Consider the following 21,375-nt stretch of genomic DNA (forward strand, 5'->3'; position numbering starts at 1 on the left):
AGCATTCTCTCCAATGTCCCATGATTTGGACATACTGTGTTAGAATGCCCATAAGATATCCAGGAGGTGATGTCTAGTAAGCAATTAGTAATTCAGGACTGGAGTTCGGGAGATAGATGCCAAATCCAGGTCACTTTCTACAACATTATGTTACCAACTCCAAGAATTCTTCGAGTATTTCTCTCTCAGCACTTGAAATATGTAATCTTGTCTTTCAGATGGATAGAGCAATAGAGACAGGAGACAGAATGCTTGTAGTCCTGGACTGAGTGTCAGGAAGTCAGGGTCTTCTAGCCTTAGCTTTTCTACTTACTACCTTTGTAATGTAGGGTGAGTCATTCCAGCTATTCAGGCAAGAAAACGACTAGGGCTGAATCATATGGTTGCTCTTGAGGCTCCTCTTAGCTCTAATGTTTTATGCTTTTGTCTCTGACCCTATGCAAACTTGTGAAGATGCTCTAAGGTTCCACCTTCTTTACCTTTTCCCCTAGCTAATAACATTCTGTCCCTGAACTGTAAGTTCCCAGAGCTCTCATGTTCCACTCTTCCTCCATTAAAACCTTTGATCATAAAAGTCTTATTTTCATCCTTCACACCTTAGCATGTATCATCTCTTCCAGTGTTAACAATCCTGTGACTCTTATGAGTCACTGTGTTCCCTATTGCAAGTTCCCATACGTGTCAAGACTTGTTTCTGTGCAATGAAAAGCAATGTAAGGGATTTGAATAAGCAGCTGGAGGTGGGAAAAGCTGGAAATGGAGAAAAGTATTTGGAAGAGAGTCAAGAGATTGCAGATTTAAAGCTGAGAGTGATACTAGAAGTTATGCAGTCTCACCCCCTCATTTTGCAGATGAGGAAGTTCAGGTCCAAAGAGCCTGCCCGAGGTTACATAGGTAGCAGTAGAAGAACTAGGATTCAGACCCAAGGTTCTTGACAACAATGCCAGCATTCTTTCCAATATACCAGGATTTGGACATATTGAGTGTGAAATGAGGAGGTGATGTCTAGTAGGCAATTGGTGATGCTGGGCTGGAGTTCAGGAGAGAGATCAGAGCGCAATATCTACCACTAGTAGCTATCTTTGTAGAAATGACACTTGAGTCCATGAGAACAGATGAGATAACAAGGGAGAGGGTGAAGAGTGAAAAGAGAAGAAATAGAGTCCTGGGGGCCAGGATCTTTCAGGGGTAAATAAAATACACCAGAATTTCAAAAACCTCATTTTATTTTCTAGTTTCAATCTCCTTTTCTTCCACAGCTATCTAGCTCTTCATTCAACCAGCAGTGAAACAGTCAAACTTACTGTTTGTAATTTTCTTTCTTTTTCTTTCTCCTGGCCTACTCTGGTAAAGGGTACAGAGACATGAACAGAGAAATAATAATAATAACCCTTAATCCAGGACTAGCAGTTTAAAGGAGGGACGACTTGGGCCATAAAATACCCATCTCTCACTGTTTCACTTGGGGGACGTTTAGGAAGATGTTGGTGGGGGTGGAGATAATATTAAATACTGGCATGGAGGACTGAGAGAAATCTCTGGTGGTGTTCTTCAGTTGGTTTAGGTACGGTCTTGAATGAATTTAGGTTATTTTTTAAAGGTAACTTCCGCTCTTAAAATTTTATGATTCTATATATTCATTCAAATTAATTAGATGAAATTTAGTTCAATTTAAGAAATAACTATTAAGCACCCACTTCATGCAAGGCACTGGATTAGGCATACGTAGTACAGAGACAAAAATGTAATAGTCCATGCTTAGTCTCCCTGGAGAGGATGCAAGATAAGGGACTCTTCTTTTTTTCCAAAGACTGGAGATCACAGTCCACAGGCTTTGCAGATTATATTAGCTCTTCTTGTAGCTGGCGGATATAGGTAAAAGTCAGAGTTTGGTGCAAATATGAATAGGCTAGTACCTCCTGTAAATCCAGACTACTGGCTCCTTGCCATTCCAGTACCCTGACTTCATTTAGTAACCCTGAACATGAAGCCCACATGGACATGTCCGCTGCCTTCATGGAGTGCCCTCAAGGGACAAAGACGTACTGAAAAGGGCACTAGGCTGAGAATCAGAGGGTCTTGGGTCTAGTTCTAGCTCTGTCCCTTACTAGCTGTATGATCTCAGGTAACTCACCTCACCATTCTGAGTCCTACAGAGAGGTGGCAGGGGAAATATTTTGTAAACTGTCAAAAGTACCTGACAATAATTACTATTGAGTTGACTGGTGATCCCAAATGGCTTCCCTGTAGATGGGGCTAGTGGCAAGTAACTTGGGAGTGAGGAGGTGGAACTTCTAGGTCAGGTTGGGTCCTTCTCAGTATCCCTGTGCCTTGACATTTGGCTGGTCCCATGCTTGGACTTCCTCCTCACCTCTGTTTCTCAAGTTTCCTGGCTTCCTTCTACACTCAGCTCAAAGCCTATGCCTGGCAGGGGACTTTGCTAGTATCCTAAGCTATTAACATCTTTTTCTTTTAGATAACCTCCCCATCGACTATTCATCTTGTAGGTGTATGTGTGTATGTGTATATGCATATCTATATGTATGTATGTGTATATATGTATATACATATACATACATATGCACACATACACATATAAATACACACACACATACACATCTGTGTAGTCTCACCCATTAGACTCAGAGATCGTTGAGAGAAGGGACTGCTTTTGCCAAATTTTCTGTAATCCCTGTACTTCACACAGTACCCTGTACACAGTGAACTCTTAATAAATGTTTGCTTACTGAGTTGCAGAGTGACCTTTGGAAAGCCAATTAGCCTATCCTTTATCTTCCTATTCTGCAAAAAAGAGATGTGTCCTCCTACCTTACGATATTGCTACAAGAATCAAATGACATGGAACTTGGATAATGGCCTTGAAAATTGAAAAAAAAAGAGGGGGAGGGGCATAAAAATTCAAGATGTTAAGCTATCATTATAATGAATACAGCAGAGACAGCTAGGTGGCGCAATGGCCCAGAGTCAGAAAGATCTGAGTTCAAGCCTAGCCTCACACACTTACTTGCTATGTGACTTTGGGCAAGTCACTTAACCACTGTATGTCTCAATTTCCTCAAATGTAAAATGGGGACAAGAATAGCACCTACCTCCCAGGGTTGTTGTAAGGATCAAATGGAAAAAAAATAGAGGATTGCATCCAGAAATGGTGGGAAGGTGTTAGGACAGGTGAGTACAGAACTGCTCTTTACCCTGTAGAATAGGTACCTGTGGGAAATGTAATATTCTTTTGCTTTCCTGAGTATGTCCTGAGGAAGTGTTGTGTACCTTATAAATGATTACCTGCTTCATGGCAGCTCCTATGCGATGGTCTATGGGTTTCAGCTGACCACAAACTCATGAAATCTTAGGAGGCATTAATGAAAGTATAATGGCTAGCTCAGTTCCACATAAAGTCCTGACTAGACAACATTTAGAGCAGTGGTTCTTAATGGGGCATCCATGACCTTGTTTTAAAAAAAAAAAACAACATGGTGATAACCATATTTTGATGGAACTCATTTTCTTTAAACTCCTATTTTATTTTGTGCACTTGAAATCATTCTTCTGAGAAGGGTTCCAGGGGCTTCACTAGACTGTTAGAGGGGACTAGGATACATAAAAAAGTCAAAGAACTTCTGGTTTAGAGTATTTTGTTCAGTCACTTAGGTGGAGGGGTAGACAGTGTTGGTTCTGGACTCAGAAAGCCTGAGTTCAAATCCTACCTCAGAAACTAACTTGCTGTGTGCCCTGGGACAAGCCAATTAACCTCTATCTTCCTCAGTTTCCTCATTTGTAAAATGGGGATAATAATAGCACCTATTTCATAAGGTTGTTATAAGGATCAAATGAGATGATATATAGAAATTAGCTGACAAACCTTAAAGTGCTATGTACAAGCCAACTACTACTATTATAGGCATATAACATGGCCAATGATGAGTGTTTAAAAGATGGCAGCCAGGATGGCAAAAAACTTTGAAGTAATGGCACCAGAGAAATAATGAGGGGAACCAGGCTAGAAAAAGGAAGAAGAGGAGAAGAGATAACTACTCTCTTTGAGTATTTGAAGGACTGCCATGTGAAAGAGGGCTCTGGATGGAAGACCCATGACCACTCGTCTGACGTCAAAGGGGCCAGATTTTGCGCCAACATAAGAAAGAACAAGGACTGGAACTATCTAGAAAATGGCAGGGGCTGCCTTTGGAAGGCAGGGAGCAAGCATCTGGGCAGTGCCAGGGTTCAACTAGAGACCATACGCCCACTTGTCAGGGTGGAGAAGTTGAATGAGATGACCTTTCATACTCTATCTTCTTCAGTGCTAGGATTATGGGATTATAAATGCATTGGGTCTTTTTAGACATATTTAACAGTCACTGCAAGTGATGTAGGATCCCTCAAGAAAGATCAGCTGAAGGTACACTCACTCAGGGGTGCCTCCTGGGGTCCCCCTTTGTAGGCAGGAAGGACCTTGGCAAATGAGGTTGACAGACCTTTCCAAATGCTTGGGTCTTGCTTCAGAAGCACTATCCAAGGTAATCACTAGCTTTCTATATGCTAATTGTTCTAGGAAAGGGGAAATGTTTAATTATATGTTTTATTTAATGTGTCTTTTAGGGCAGACGTACAACTATTATTATCTTGATTTGAACTAAGTTAGACGGATGGGAGAAGTGGCAATCATCTCAGGCCTGGACATCTTCCAGGGAGCATAAGGAAATGAAAGCTGAAATTTGCTTGCTGGAAATAACTCCCTCAGGAGTTAGTGAACTTTTCTCTATGCCCCTAAATTGGACCTCAATAAGGTTATTTGATGCTATGCTTATAAGGAATTAAAATAATTAGGATACATTAAAAAAAATGAAAATCACATAGTTTAAATTCTGTTTCAGATACTAGATGTATGACCCTGGGCAAGTTATTTAACTTTTCTCAGCCTCAGTTTTCTAATCTGTGAAACGGGGATAATAATAGCACCTACCTCCCAGAGTTGTTATCAGGATCAAACTACGTACTGTACGTCAAGCACTTTGCAAACTTTAAAAGACTTATGTCAATGATAGCTATTATTATTATTATCCAAATTCAATGTGGCCATATATAAGCTTCTTTTCCTGGGTAGCTTAGGCAAGAGGTAAAAAGGTTCAAAGAAGTGGCTGCTACTTTGATCAAGATGGCTGATGACCAGCTAGTTCATTCTCAGGATATTCCTACTGGTAGGAGGAAGACGCATTGTTGACATTGCCACAAACATGGAGGTCTGGCTCCTTATACTACAGTTTCAAAGCACTCTGTGTTGGAAGGAGGTCAAGCAAGAGAGACAGGAGGGAATTCTGTGGCAGAACACTAGGTATGCTATGTAGGGGGTGGCCTTCCCTGTGAGTCTCATTTGTATTGTGAGACTCCACGGAGTCTTCAGGACCAGGCTGTACTGGGAGTTGCTCAAAGGCATAGGTTCCAAGGATACCAAAGAGCTGAATAATGATGTTTCTTTGTCACAAGGTCACCAGAGCTCTAATCTCAAAAGTCCCTCCTGAGCCCTAAATTTGTTAGAGGTAAGAAGAGATCATTAAACTGAAGAGAGAAGAAAAAAAAACCCTGTCTACGTCCATTCACTGAGTCATGGGGAGTAGCAGAAATGACACAGTAGGAACACTGACAATGGAGACAAGATTCAAGGAGAGGGGGCAGCAATAATTTTCAGTCTTAAATATCTATACACAAATGAAGAGTGCAAGAGCCAAAAGCAAAGATAACTAGAGATCGTAATGCAGGGAGATAAATTCTACTTGGCACATATTACAGAATCACAGAATTCCGAGATTTGGAAGGGGCCCCAGCAGCCATTTAATCGAATTCATATCTGAAAGGAATCCACACTACCATACAACCAACCAGAGTGTTACTGAGATTTAGTGGGATGTGATTCATAACTGGAATATAGCGATGGAGGAGTATATCTTATTCTAAAGGAATGAATTCGATAAAAGGATAGGGTAGTAGAGTTATATACAAAACAGATATACTGTTATGAGGAAATTAATATGCTAGAAATAGGAAGTAAGAAGATTTGGGTTAGAAGCAGTGAAGAGAGAAAAAAAAGCTACTTTGTGCTGAAGATATGGTAGCTACCACCTGGTCAGGAGGAGATGAATCATGAGATTCAGAAGCAGATCATGAGGCTGGCATAAAGGTATTACACAGCAGTGATAGGGGGCTTTATCTATCTAAGCATCATTTGGAGCGTTCTACTAAAAACCAAAAAGCTAAAACGTCTCCTTACTTGCCTTGATTTTTGTTTTTCAAAAGATGGAAGAACAAAGGGGAGGACTGTTACATGGTCTTGATTCTAACCAATAAATGAAAATTAGTTGCTGAAGTAGAAATGATGGTAACCTTGAGAAGTGGACATAGTGTCTTATAGTTTGTGACAGAGAAATTTTGGAGAAGTGGATTTCACTTGGTTTGGAACCAAAGTTTATCAAGGTTAGTGGGCTCTACCTGTGACTACATGAGCATATCAGCATCAGCAGGGGTGAGAAGTAGAAGCAGCTTCACTGAAAACACCTAAGTTCGGGAGAATAAGGTTGAATGAGGCAAAGCCTTAACTCCTTTAATTCTAGCTTTTTAATTTAAAAATATAATTATAGGGCAGCGAGGTGGCGAAGTACATAGGGCACTGGTCCTGGAGTTAGGAGGACCTGAGTTCAAATCTGGCTTCAGACACTTGACACTTACTACCTGTGTGACTCTGGGCAAGTCATTTAATCCCAATTGCCTCGCCCTCCCCAAAATGAAAAAATATAATTAAAAATTAATAACCATTAACAAAACAATCAGGTGAGCATATAAAACAAAGCATAAAAGCTTAGATGAAACCAATTTGGTAAAACCAAATCAATTAATAAGTAACAAGCAAGCAGAACAGGCTTTTCTTCCAGGATGGCCTAAAATTACACTAACTTATTTTTTATTTTGTTGTAATCAGTGTGCATAGAATTACGCCTCAGTCCATCATACTTTGCATCACTTAATATAGGTCTTTTTATATTTTTGCATGTTTCAGATTACAATTAATGGCATTATAATATTCTATTACATTAATATGCAATGATTTATTCAGATATTTGCCTACTGTGGGTAAACAGTTTGTTCTATTTTTTTTTTGTGGCTATTACATATAAAGCAGCAATGACTATTTTTTGTGTAGAGAGGCTCCTTTTCCTTTTTTATGGTATTTTTAGGATAAAATCCTAGCAATGGAGTTGTTAGATCAAAAAATATGTATTATTTTTTGTGATTCAAATTGCCTATTGCGATATTGTTTTTCAAGATATTTGCACTGGTCTTTAGTCCCACTCTCTAATGATGTAGGAGGGCACCCATTTGCCTGAACTCATTTCTTTTTTTTTTCCTGAATTCATTTCTTAACATTGCTCAGATTCTCTCTACTCTGAATTCTCTTACTGACGGCTGTTTCACTTGCATGTTTCATCCCCTTGCATCCCGATGTTCTGCAAACACTCTGGTAACAGATCAAACCTAGATTTTTGTATTCTTCCTGCTTCCCTCTCAACCCAGAACTATCTCCTTCCTCTGCCTTGGATGAGGATTACTCTTCCCCCAGTCCATAACTTTCTAATCTCTGGCCCTGCCATGTGGGATGTGTGACATTCAGATAAAGGACAGGTAGGATGTTCAGTCTAAAATTTTAGATGAGGGGTTGGCTCAAGAGGGATGGCATGCTGTCAGAATTGAATTTCTGTTAATATGGATGATTCTAGTGAAGGAAAAAAGGAGTACCTTTCTAAGGAGACTGATGTGGCTACCCAGGAAACTACAAACTCAGGTTTGAAAAAGACATATACAGAAGATGAAAGAATGGTCAAGTAACAGGATCAACACAAAAGAATGGCACAGACATTTAAAAATGATGTCGGGAATGCTAGATTCCTGATAAGCTGAGGCTTGCTATGAATACTAAGGACAATACAACTGTTTAAGATACCCTGGGGACAAGAGGAAAAGCAAAGAAGGGAAATAACTATTGCTCAGAGTGGTTGGGTCAATGATAACAGATGACAATATGGTAGGAGTGGGTGGGTGTTACATTTCCCCACTCTTGACAGGAATAAAGCCATTTTGGAATAAGCCTCAATTCTGGGGAAGGCAGTCGTATCCAACCCTATGTTTTTTTTTATTTCCTTCTTCTCCAGTTCTTGTGCAAGGCTACCCAAAAGAAGGAGTCTGTTCTGTCTCAGATAGCAAGGCCAATGCCAGATTAGCATAATAAGGAGCTCCCAGCTTCCTTTCTGGAACACAGTCAACTGGTCCCAAAGCCAGGAGCAAATTGTTTGTGAACCCAAAATGAATATTTTTTATATGCCATAAATACCTATGGGAAATGGGTGGCATTAAAAATTCCGCTTGCCCTTCTCTACTGGCTAATCCATACTTTTCCATGCCATGGCTCATAGTGATGAATGAAATAAAACTTTTTTTTTTTTACCGACTTGCCCACAAAATTGTGGCACTATGGTTAAAACATTGGGCCTGAAGTCAAGAAAACCTGAGTTTAGATCTGGCCTCAGACATTGATGAGGTGTGTGATCCTGAGAAAGTCACATAACCTCTGTTTGCCTCAGTTTCTTCATCTGTTAAATGAGATAATAATAACAACACCTAACTTGCATGGCTGTTGTTATGATCAAATAGGATTATAATTGCAAAGTGCTTAGCACAGTGCCTGGCACATAGTAGATACTAAATAAATATTAAGTATCAGAGAAAAGGATGAGCTATTCAAGTCTCACTAGACTTCTGTTTTGTCTATGAAGGAAAATGATCTTCAGACTAAATACAGAAATGAATAATTAATCTGGAAATTAAATTTCAGAATAAGGGAGATGATGATAAGAAAACACAGCAACTAACTGCTTTATGAGGCTCATGTAAACAGTCCTGGATGAACTGTTAACCTGGGGTTCTGAAATCATTTGCTGATGTGATTACTCCATTGTGATCTTTCTGAAAAGATCTATGCTCTTCCAAAAACCAAAGAGAAATGCAAGGTACCAAAGGGCTAGAGAAATGCAAAAGTGGTCTTGACTTCCAAAAAAGGCAAAAAAGGCAGGTTCTTCCAGCGAACAGGCCAATGAATTTGTCTTTGACACAGGACAAAATTCTAGAACCCAATTATTAAAAAAAGCAGTGGTTGTGATGAAAAAGCAATAGTGGATCAAAAACAAATCCTGCCAGACTAAATGAATTTCTTTCTTTCTTTCTTTCTTTTCTTTCTTTCTCTTTCTTTCTTTCTTTCTTTCTTTCTTTCTTTCTTTCTTTCTTTCTTTCTTTCTTTCTTTCTTTCTTTCTTTCTTTCTTTTCTTCTCTCTCTCTCTCTCTCTCTCTCTCTCTCTCTCTCTCTCTCTCTCTCCCCCCCCTTTTCTTTTAGGGTCGCTAGATTGAGGGATGAAGACAATGATGCGCAGATAATAAACCTGGTGTCCAGCAAATCACTTAGCAATGTCTCTTACACATCTTCTAGATCAGACAGAGAGATATTGGTTGGATAAGTTGAAAGGATTCAAAATTTGTTCAATGACCAGACTTACAGAGTCTTGATTAATGGATTAATGCCTCCCTACAGGGGTCATTAGGTCAAATGCACCAGGGATATTTCCTTGGCCTTGTCTTGGTCAACATACATATCAATAGTTTGGACTGAGGCAAAAATGGCTTGCTTACAAAATTTGTGGATGACACAAACCTAGAAGGAATAATTAAATATTGGATGTCATGGTCAGGTTTTAAAAATATCTCAACAGGGTGGAATGTGTGGTCAAAGCTAATAAAATGAAATTTACTAGGGATACACCTAAAAATCTTAAATATGGATTAAAGTTAACTTGTCAAGTAGAAGACTGGAAGGGGGAAGGTTAAAAAGCAGTTCATCCAAAAATAAATTTCTGCTGGAAGATTAGCAGGCAGTAAAGTTACCCAGAATTAATTGTGATAAGACAGCTCAAAAAAGTTAATGCAATCTTAGGCTGAGGGATAGGAAAAGGATAGGAAAGTGTCTAGGATGAGGGAGGTGATGGTCCTGCTGCATTCTGTCCTGGTCAGATCACAGCTAGAGTACTGTGTTTAGTTCTAGGCAACATATTTTAGGAAGGACACATCTACTGGATAAATCAGGGCTCATCCACTGGAGGGTGACCAGGATGGTGAGGCTACAGGAAATGATTTCATAGGAGGTTCAATTGAAAGAGCTAAGGATTATAGGAAAACAGATCATGGATTTTAGAGCTGGAAGGGGTAGGGGGAATCTCCGAGTTCAATCCCTTCAGTGCACACATAAATAAATTTCTGAGGTCCAGAAAATTTAAGGTACTTACCAAAGACTATACGGCAAATGGCTGACTTGAGATTTGAATTCAATTCTAATTTTAGAGCTCTTTCTTGTATTGTATGATGAATGAGATAATTTAAACCCTTTTAAATAGGAAGGAATGGGTAGGTCCCTAAAACAGATACTGCCCAGAAGAGGAAGGACCTGATAGTATAGCTCAGTGGGGACTGAGCCTTTGAAAGGAGGAGGAAGGCACCAGTGGGAAGAAGAAGAGTGGGCCAGGGATCAAAGCCAAACTTCACCCATTATATTCTGGCTCAGAGATGGCCCTGGGAGTTTGAAATGCTGAGATTTCAGAAAGGCCTCTGTTCAATTTGCAACACTTTGAATGGAGAAAACGGTTATGTGTGACCAGCTTTGAGAAACTACAGAAAGCCTCTGAGACTCTCAATCCTGCCCCTCAAAGATCTGTCCTAACAACAATCAGCCATTAGCCTCTCCGTTAGAAGACACCTCTCTGACCTTCCTCAGGCAAGGTACAATTTTGTGATTTCAAACGATGGCACTTGAAACATCACTATGGGAACTGGAATGCCATTTTTAGCAAAGCATGAAGGGATCATAGAGAGATAGGTCAATGACCACCAAAATGTGTTTATTCTCCCAGGCTACAGTTATCTGTACCACATTGCAGGGTTTAGGAGCTCAGTGCCCCTGCAATCTGGAAAATCCGTGTAAAATTTTCCAGCCCTCCCTTTGTATCAAAGAAAAAGTCTGAATTTTTTCTTTTTCTTTTATGGAGTACCTTGTTGTATTGGGTTAAGTATTTGGTCACAGGCTCTGTGTTATCTGTCTTCACGTGTCACCTGTGGCTTCTGCAAAACTCCCCCAAAATTCCCATTTAATTTCCTGTAATATGTCAAAACTGCATTGGGGAAAGTCACATTGTGGAAGGGATAACTGTACATTTTCCTTGCATGACACAAAAATGCCAGTTTTACCTACAGCTTGTGTGTGTATGTATGTGTGTGTGTATGTGTTTATGTGTGTTGGGGGTAGCAGTGGTACAAAATGTCTATTTGGGGAGTCAGATATCCAAGGATAGCTAAGGAGGGCCCTGCAAAAGTTAGGAATGGGGATTCCCTTCAAAGCTTGTCCAAAGATCCTTAAAGGGAGACCATGCCTCCTATCCTATTTCCCCCACGGTACCTAGCACAGTGTTAGCATGCAATGAAACCTTACTGACCGAATGACTGATTTTTGCCTAAGACCCAAGTTGCAGAAACCATGGCTGTGGTTCTAGAGTATTGATGCACAAAGGGGTTCTCACTTCATAATATCTGCTGATAAGAGGGGGTTAAATTCTAATACTGGAGGTTAGGGGGCCAAGACAGAACTCTACAGCAAAATGTCTTTGATATTTTGGGAATGAAAAAGATGGTTCAGTCTTTGTGTCCTGTGAGTCTGTAAGCAATTGGGTATAGCATGATTTGCAGGCATTCCATACATCTTCATTCACCTTTGAGGACAGAACATCAATGCTGAAAGAGCTTGCCATGACCTGATCCCAGTTGCTTTACTTACATTTTGTTTCTCTTCTCATCATAGGCCAGAATCTTGGTCACATCCCAGTCCCCTGAGGTGATGGACTGGAGATTGTCATTGCTGCTGTTGGGCTACAACACACAAAGAAGAAGATGACTTCGTTACTGGAAAAAAAAAACATACTGGGGGCTATTACTTTTACAGTTTTTCATATTGTATGCCAGCTTGGTGGAAACATGGCTTCCCTCTGTGTATGGAACATCCTCATTCCACCTTTCCACTCAGAAGAATCTTATCTATTGTTCAAAGGGTAACATCTCCATGAAGTCTTCCCTGACCATCCTCCTACCCCCACTAGAGTGATCTCTTCCTCCCCTAAATTCCGAAAGGGCTTACTGTCCATACATATGCCTTATGTGTCTTGTATAGCCTGTACTGTATCAGAAAACCAGAATGTAAGTGGGGTCTTAAACCCTGGCCAAAGTTGGGACCCAATACACATTTGTAGTTTGATTGGTTGATGACATCTGGGAAAGAAAAAGGAAGGAGAGAGAAAAAGTGGGAGGAAGGGGAGGTGGGAGACTTTCTGTTGGCATTCTCTGCCAGTAGGTATCAGGGTAGTTCAATACAACATTATTGAGTGTTCCAGCTTTCATACAAGCCATTTCTTTCTAAATGCCTTACAGAGTTAAATAGTGTAATTGCAATCATAAATCACCACAGAAGGAGAGAGAAGAGACAAGCTTGACAGGAAAGATGTTTTCCACAGTGATTTGAAGCGGGTTGTAGAGGCAATGAGGTGCAGAGTTATAGGCAAGCTGTTCTGGAAGACAGGGGCTTTGGGAATCAGGCTCGGTGCTGGCAAAAATTAAATTAGGTGAAGGGGCAAAGACAAAGACCTTGGGGCTTTCTGGAGTGGAAGTCAGGAAGAAGGTGGAAAAGAGGGTAAGAGAAGCACAGAAAGAAGAGCACAGGCAGAGGGAGGGAGGTGGAGATTGGGAGGGGAAAAGGGATGAAGAGAGGGAAGGGGAAAAGGAGGCAAGGAGAGAGAGAGAGTAAAAACACAAATGAGTGTGTGTCAGGGGTTGGAATAAGCATTGAAATCGGGAGGGGAAAATGAAAGACACAAGAATCAATACAACATTAAAAATGACAGAAGAAAACAAAAAGTGCAGAAGGGAATATGAATTGGGCAATTGGGTCACTACGTTGTTTAATATAGATTCAAAAAATAGCAAATTCAGTTGCACATGAAATTTTTTATATTACAATGTTTTTGTTGATGATTAAGTTCATAATAAAAAGGATTTTTTTTTAAAGAAAGAAAACAAGGAGAACAATTTGGGACTGATTCCTGAGAGAAGCAAGGGAACCAGTGGACTTGGGAAAGGGAACATTTTGCAATGGACAAATATTTATTTAGGTCTTTTTAATCTTCTGGGCAGTATGCTAAGTAGACATTGTGGGGAAACAGAAAAAACTAAGAAATGGTTTACATGGAGCTTACAACCTAGTAGAGGAAATAAGAGAGACAGCATAGTCTAGTGAAAAGAATAAAGAGACCTGGGTTCAAATCTTTTCTAGGCAAATGATTGGGAGGCCCTAGTCTTTTCATTTTATAAAATAAGGGAGGTGGACAAGATGACATATTCTGGTTATAATTTGTTGTTGTTGAGTCACTTTCAGTTGTGTCCAACTCTTTGTGACCCAATTTGGGGTTTTCTTGGCAAGGATACTGGAGTGGTTTGCCATTGCCTTCTCCAGCTCATTTTACAGATGAGGAAACTGAGGCAAACAGGGTTAAGTGATTTGCCCAGGGTCACACAGTTAGTAAATGTGAGGCCATATTTGAATTCAGGTCTTTCTTAATGGCTCCAGGCCAGGTGCTCTATCCATGGCATCACTTAGCTGCCGCTAATAGTCTTGGACTATGGGAAAAGCAAAAAGGCAAGGGGCAAGGTGATTTGGCAACCTTCTGTGGAGCTGGGCTGTTTGATTCTTTGTTCATACTGTTCCCTCGCCTGGAATGCTTTTCTCCTTCTTTGATATTTACTACAATCTTGCCCAGTCCCCAAGGTTTAGCTCACATGCTACATCCTGTGTTAGCTTTCCCAAAACACTCTAGTTCATAGTGATCTCCTTTTACCACAAGCAGAGCAGTGAATTATATGCTATTATATGCTGATATGTAATTGTTCAATATGAATCTCTTCTCTCTCCAAAGAGTGTATGAATTCCTTAAGGGCAGGGATCGCTTCTTATAATTCTCTTGCATCATCTCCAGTGCATAGCACATGTCTTGGAACATAACAGGTGTTAAGTACATGTTGATTAGGAATTTGGTAAGTTCTGAGATGAAAGTTTACAGAGGACATCAATTAAGGAACTGCCATGGTCAATAGAAGAGTAAATGAGACAACAAATGTCTTGAGTTGCTGAGGGAGGAATGGTAAAGGACTATATAAGGACACCTTCTGGCTTACTGCAAGATAGAGTAAATCCAACCTTTGGTAAGAGGCTTTTCCTAGTGTTTGTCTCCCTCCCCGCCTCCCACCCTGTGCCTTCCCTCTGAGATCACTGTCGATCCATTCTGCATATATCTTATATATACACCTACTGTTTACATGTTGTCTTTCCCATTTGAATGTGAACTTCTTGAAGGCAGAGACAATATTTTTACCCCTGTCTGTATTTTTAGCATACTGCCCAGCACATATTAAGTGCTTAATAAATGATCATTGATTGACAAGTATTGTGGAATAACTATAAATGTCTCATTTATATAGGGCTTTGCAGTTGATAAAGCTTTTAAAAATGCTACCTCAGTTTATCTTCATAACAGTCCTATGAGAGATATTGTCATGCCTATTTTAAAGATGAGGGACGAGGGTTTTAAAGCTGGGGTAAGCTCAGAGAGCTTAAATAGCTGGCTAGCTTGAAGCTGCAGTTAGGAAGTGACTGAATCAGGACTCAAGCCAAGCTCCTTGGATTCCAAATCCAGTGGTTTTTCCACTCTGCCATGTTGCCTCAGTCAGCCTATATGCCCTAAGAATATTCTCACTTTCAAAGCAGTCACAACATTAGACATTAGACATCAATCAAAGCATTGCTGCCATGACTCAAGCCATGTCTGGAATGCCTCCAATGAAGCTGTCTTCTTGCTGACCAAGACTTTGATACATGCAGAAAACAGTGCTATCATTTTAGGGGCATGCTTTGTTTTGGAGTAAGAACAGCTGACTTTAATACCAACCTTATGTAACTGATGTGGCTCTAAAAAACCCAAATCCACCTAGAAAAAGCAAAGCATTTATGCCAATTGGAATAGTTAAGGAAATTTTCCACTAGCGTGGAAAAATAATTCCCTAAGAGGAATTCCAGAAAGATTTTGTGCAATGGAAATATCTTTGCAATTAGTACTGGGTTTCCTAGAGTTCTCCTTAAGAAAAAAATACATGTTTGTGACTCTCTCCTGATATGTATATATGTACACATGTATATGTGACAGCTATATAAGCACACATACATGCATATCAACATACATGTTATGTATAAAAATGTAATATATATATTGTATACTGATATATATGAATATATGCCACATCATATTATAGGTGTATTTTATGTATATTATATATATGTTTGATTATGGCTATTTCAGCATCTACCTATGCCTCTGTCTCTATCATCCATTTATCATCTATTTTCTGCCTGTCTGCCTGTCTGCCTGCCCGCCTGCCCATCTGTCTGTCTGTCTATCTATCTACTTACCTACCTACCTATGTATACTTCAAATGTCCTGCAGTTCCCTCAATGCTGCTCCATCTGTTACATCATCACCTTCAGGCACCAGGCATGGAGGTTTCAAAGAACTGAACATAACCCCTCTCCCCCTCAAGGAAAAATCTCAAACCAACCTGTGTTTGGCTTAAATTGATAATAAAGTATGATAGAGAGAGAGTGGATGTGAGTAGACCTCAGAGAACCAGCAAGTGAATCTTGCACAGGTGGTACAAGTAGGGGGCGGAAGACTCGCTGGATTTGAAGTTAAGAGAGATTTGGGTATGAATCCTACTGGTGATAATTATTAGCTACGTGACCTTGGGCAAGTCATTTATCCTTTTAGAATCTTGGTTTCTCCATCTGTAAAATGGGAATAACAAGGCCTCAGGTACCTACATCATAGGACTGTTAGGAGAATCATCTGAGATAATGCTTGTAAAGTACTTTGTAAATCTTAAGGACACTTCAAAAGGGAGAGGTGAGTCAGGAGAAACAAAATAAAACAAAAAAACAAACAATCCTACAAACCTTTAGGGACTTGACAGAAGGGTGGAGGGGGTATTGGTAGGAGATGATCCTAAGAGGTGAAGAAGGGGCAGTAAAACATATATGACCTCAAGAAATATGGAATAGATACAAGTTTATGAGTTTGTCAAATCAGGCATAGAACTCACTAAATGAAATTCTTTTGAAAATGAAAACTTCAGTTCTATTATTTTTGCAAATTATTCTAGAATTTTACCATGAGCTTGATACATGATGACATTTGAAGGGACATTTTCATACTCAATATCCCTTTTAGGGATGGGATGTCTAGTACAAAGGCCTTGGGCCGTCTTCTTCTATTGAACCTATGAAATGATGGCATTTCCCAAGGGGACTAAGGGATTCAGGGCTCTCATCTCATTTCTGGTCATTAGGAGCAGGTGCTGCTCCAGAAAGACAGCATTCCAATAACAGAGTGTTGTTACCTGGGAAGAAGCCATGCCAATATGGTAGAATTTTCCTCGTCCTCCCTGGGGAATGGCTCTGACAAAGAAAAACTTTCGGCCATCTTTGGAGAAGATGGGTTCTTCATTCTGTAGGAGGCAAATACTCAGATGAGCAAGGCAGCACGTTTTACTTTGAAGCAATTGAAGGAGGGAAAAAATACCCCCTCCCCCCATCCCCCTAATTCTAACTAGATTCATGTGTAGTAATATCTTGAGTGAGAGATGGGACCAGCTTTAAGGAAGGCCCAACACTCAGGAAGAACAAACACTGAGGTCTTTGCTTTTCATGTGTTAGGACCATTCATAAATCATAGGATCCAGAATCATAGACCTAGAGTTGGAATATATCTCCCAGGCTATCTACACCAGCTCCTTCATTTTACAAATGAAGAAACTGGGATGCAGGGTGGTTAAGTCAGAAGGGGTATGTGAATGAAGTCCTCTAACTACACAGCTGTGATCTTTACTCTCTTTACTGCACAGTTTACTTTGGGTGGGGGAGAGAGCGAGTGGTGACAGAAACATCCTGTGATACAGTAAAGGCCTTGTGGAGGCAGCGTGGTACAGGAGATAAAGCATTGGACTTCGAGTCAGGAAGACCTGAGTTCAAATCTGACCAGCCTCTTAATGTGACATAATCCCAGGAAAGTCACTTACGCTTTCTGAGACTCAGCTTCAACATCCACAAAATGAAGATAATAATAATACCTACATCCCAGGGCTGATGTGAAGGTTAGATGAGCTAATACAGACTTTGCTATTGTGTCTGTAGAGTCATTTTTCAGTCGTGTCCAACTCTTCTTGACCCCATTTGGGGTTTTCTTGGCAAATGGAGTGGTTTGACCTATCCTTCTCCAGCTCATTTTACAGATGAGGAAACTGAGGCAAACAGGGTTAAGCAACTTGCCCTGGGTCATATAGCTAGTCTGAGGCCAGATTTGAACTCAGGAAGATGAGTCCTCCAGACTTCAGGCCTGGTACTCAATCTATTGTGCCACCTAGCTGCCCAGAACACACATAAACTTTGCAAAAAAAAAATGTATGTATATGTATTATATATGTATGTACATATGTATATATATAACTTTATGTATATGTGTATATGTATATACAACATACACATATAACTTTGCAAACCTAAGGCATTATATGAATGTGAACTAGCTTTATTCCTCAATTTAGAAGCTATTTACAAAGAAAAAGGAATAATTATATTGTGTTTGCTGGGCTCACCAGAGATAACATTAGCTTGATTCTTTACAAAGCATGGTGCCATTCCTTCAGTCCTGTATATCTATATATACATGTATATGTATAACCATAGTCCATCATATCCCATAGTATACTGCAAAGTCTGCCCAGTTGTACTGTTCTGGGAAAATCACACACCTAGATTGGTCTAAATACCAGTTTTATCACAGGATAACAGATTTAGAATTCTGAAGGACATTAGGAGTGACCTAATCCAAACCTCTCTCTCTCTCTTCTTTCTTTTTTTTTTAAACCATTGAGGAAACTAAAGCCCAGAACAATTAAATAACTTAACCAAGGTCACCAAGAGTAGAAGAGTTGGAATTTGGACCCTGGTGTTCTGATTTCAAATTTGGTGTTCTTTCTGCTTCACCACACTGCCTGTTTTCTATTTTTCTCTTCTCTGTGACAAGGCAGACCTGGCAGTAAGGTGGCTGCTAATGACAGCTACTTCACAAACAAGGTCTATCACCTTAGTCAAGTCTGGGCCTCAGTTTGTTCATTTGTAAAAAGAGGGTGGGTTGGCTTAGATAAAGTCTATGGTCACTCCCATCTCTGTCTATAAAATGCTTAGTTGTTGCACCTTGAAATATACTCAAACCCAAGAAAAATAAAAATATTTTCTTAAATGTTGTCAGATGCAAAACAGATTGGTCAAGGACTCAAGGGATCAATTGACCTCACCATCCCTATGTTTATCCTGAGAAAAAAGAATCTTGGTATTAAAAAAAAAAGACTTGTTGAGTCATGCTTTCCTGTATCTTCTGTCCCTTTTCTTGTAGAGCTCAGTATTCATGTTTGGTTGTTTGTTTTTCTCCTTGAGTAATGGGTAATAGGGCAAATTCAAAGTGAATGCTTGAAGTGGGGTAACCTCCAACATTGATTACATGGTCCCCAAAATAATTAGTCGCCCATTTCTCAGCATCCTGTTGATTTGTTCTCTTTGCTTGGTGAAAGCAACCTCTTAGCTTCTGTGAAGCCCAACTTTAAAAATTCCCATCAGTGAACACCAATTAGCTGAACATCTGATTCTAAAAGGTCTGAGTGAACAGGAATGAGACCATGTGGTAAAAACCAATCTTAGCTGGTTAGCAGCCAATTCATTCCTCTGCAGCAAATGAATATGTGCATATACGACGATGTGCCAAAGACATAGGGTAACATGTGATGAAAATGATATTTAATTTTCATAAACACAGAACACAAACTGAAAACTCTAATCTGCAAACACTTATTTAGATAGATAGATAGATAGATAGATAGATAGATAGATAGATAGATATTTGTTGGAAATATAGAATTGAAATGTGAGGGAATGGAAAAATCAACAATTAATTTGGCATTTAAAACCTGTTTTTATTTTCCATTTAGGAGTTGGGAATGGCAATATCCCTTTAGTGTCATGGGAAAAAATTGGATTTTGGGCACAAAAAACAATCTTTCCTGTAAAAAGTAGTAAATAAGTGATTCAGGAGTAATTTTTTTTTATAACTATAGGTTAATCTTATTTTGATGGAGAATAAGTTTACGTCTGTGATGTAAATATACCAGATTAAGTAAGGTATAATAGAAAAAATGTTGAATTTGTAGTCAGAAGACCTGGGTTCAAAACTTAACTTTGCTCTTTATTACAAGTATCTTACTTCCATGGGCCTCAGTTTTCCCATTTGTAAAATGAAGGGATTAAACTGGATGATTAATAAGATTCTCTGCATATCATACATATGATCTTATGAACCAGAAAAAATTGGACCAACTTATTTTTGTCAGTAACTTGCTAGTGGATCTTGCGCAGTCAGGAACAAAGTCAGAAATAACAACTTGTTTCTAAGCAGGCTGGTACAAAAGGTAAGATTTTATGTGTGTGTGTGTGTGTGTGTGTGTGTGTGTGTGTGTGTGTGTGTGTGTATGTATGTATGTATGTTCCCCACCAAATACTAGTAGGACTGAACCTATGAGTGGTGCTGCACTTTCAACCTAGGTGAGAAAGGAGACCTAATCTCAAAAATGGCAACAGACAAATAACAATAACAAAGTTGTTTTTTTTTGAAGAGTTAAAATTTCTGGCAAAAAAGAAAAAAAATGAAACACTTAAACATAATGACAGATCTTTCAGTATATGGCAAATGACAAAAAAATTGAGCTTGTTTTAAAGCAGAATAGCATTAAGGCTGAGCTCTCCAACCTTTACCTGATGAGGAAACTCTTTTAATCTTTCTTAAGACTTATGATTGCCAGTGGGGATGGAAAAGGGAACAGTGACTGCTGTGTGAATGGCTGACGAGAAAGTTTCTGATGAGTTTTCGGATAGCTGCTCATCTTGCTTCCTTTCCTATCGATAAGGATATATAAGTGTCAACCAGATATGTTCCTTCCCCTCCCTTTTGGAAGCCTACCATAATGGATTTGGAGATCAGCCAGATAAACCTTCCAGAAATATGAGTAGGTCCTGGTCTGCTGGCTGGAGTGTCTATCATAAGGCTTCTCAATTTAAATAGCAATCTGAAAACTTAGGGCTGGGAGTCTTAACACTATAGTGGTCATTAGCTAGCAAGCCACCTAATATCACGTGGTCTCAGTGTCCTCACCTCTAAAACAAATGGGTTCATTGTGAAGAAGGGACAAACCAAGAACCTTTTCAGCTGCTGTTTTCCTTCTCTAAAGTTATCATGTATCAATTCTTTATCTTACATATACCCATTTATGTAACTCTATCACCCATTACAATGTAAGCTCTTCTAGGGAAGGGGCTGTTTCCATTCTTTCTTTGTATTCTCAATATGTGGGACAGAGCCTGCTGGGCACATAGTAAGAGAGAGTAACTGAACCTGTCATTTTAGTGGTACGTATGTGGAACTCCTAGGTGGGGAACTTCCTCTTTTAATGTAGGTCAGCACTTCCTCTGCAACGCATAGTTTTAGAGAGTTGCTAAGAACATTAAGAAGTTAAGTAATCTCACCAGAATAATCCAGCCAGTATGTATCATAGATAGAACTTGAACCCAGGTCTTGCCAGGTACAAGGCTGGGTCTTCATCCATTACTACACCATGCTGTCTCCAAAGATGGGAGGAACTAGCATAGAGTAACAAATGCTTACTGACTGTCTAATTAATTGCCTTTTGCAAATAGCAAAAGTTGGGATGAAATTGCATGAAAATAACATTGAATGATGTGGAGAATAAGCAGGAATCATGCCTTACTTAAACTGTTTCTTTTCCAGTGCCAAGAAGTGTTCTAAAAACAAAAAACATCTAATAAATGTTTGTTGATTGATGAATAAATATTGAGTGAATGAAAAGAAGAGACTTGAGCATAAGCAGGGTCTCTGGAGTTAGAGATATAGTTCTACCTATAGGTGAAATAGGTAGTGGCCTAAATTAGGCACTGAGGATACAAGGGAAAAAATGAAACAGCTCTTGCCCCTAAGGAATTTATGGATTTTTTTCCAAGGTAGG

General features: G+C 39.5%; 1 protein-coding gene across 1 annotated transcript in view; it reads right to left on the reverse strand.

Moving 5' to 3' along the window:
- Positions 1-21,375, reverse strand: part of DPP6 (dipeptidyl peptidase like 6) — a 975,800-nt gene that overhangs the window by 130,967 nt on the left and 823,458 nt on the right. The window contains 2 exon segments of the mRNA XM_021009613.2: positions 11,933-12,024; positions 16,648-16,755. Of these exon segments, the coding sequence (XP_020865272.1) occupies positions 11,933-12,024; positions 16,648-16,755 (200 nt within the window).

Source organism: Phascolarctos cinereus, unplaced genomic scaffold (genome assembly GCF_003287225.1).
Source record: "Phascolarctos cinereus isolate Bilbo 61053 unplaced genomic scaffold, phaCin_HiC Scaffold_1;HRSCAF=81, whole genome shotgun sequence".
In the NCBI taxonomy this organism is placed as follows: Eukaryota; Metazoa; Chordata; class Mammalia; order Diprotodontia; family Phascolarctidae; genus Phascolarctos; species Phascolarctos cinereus.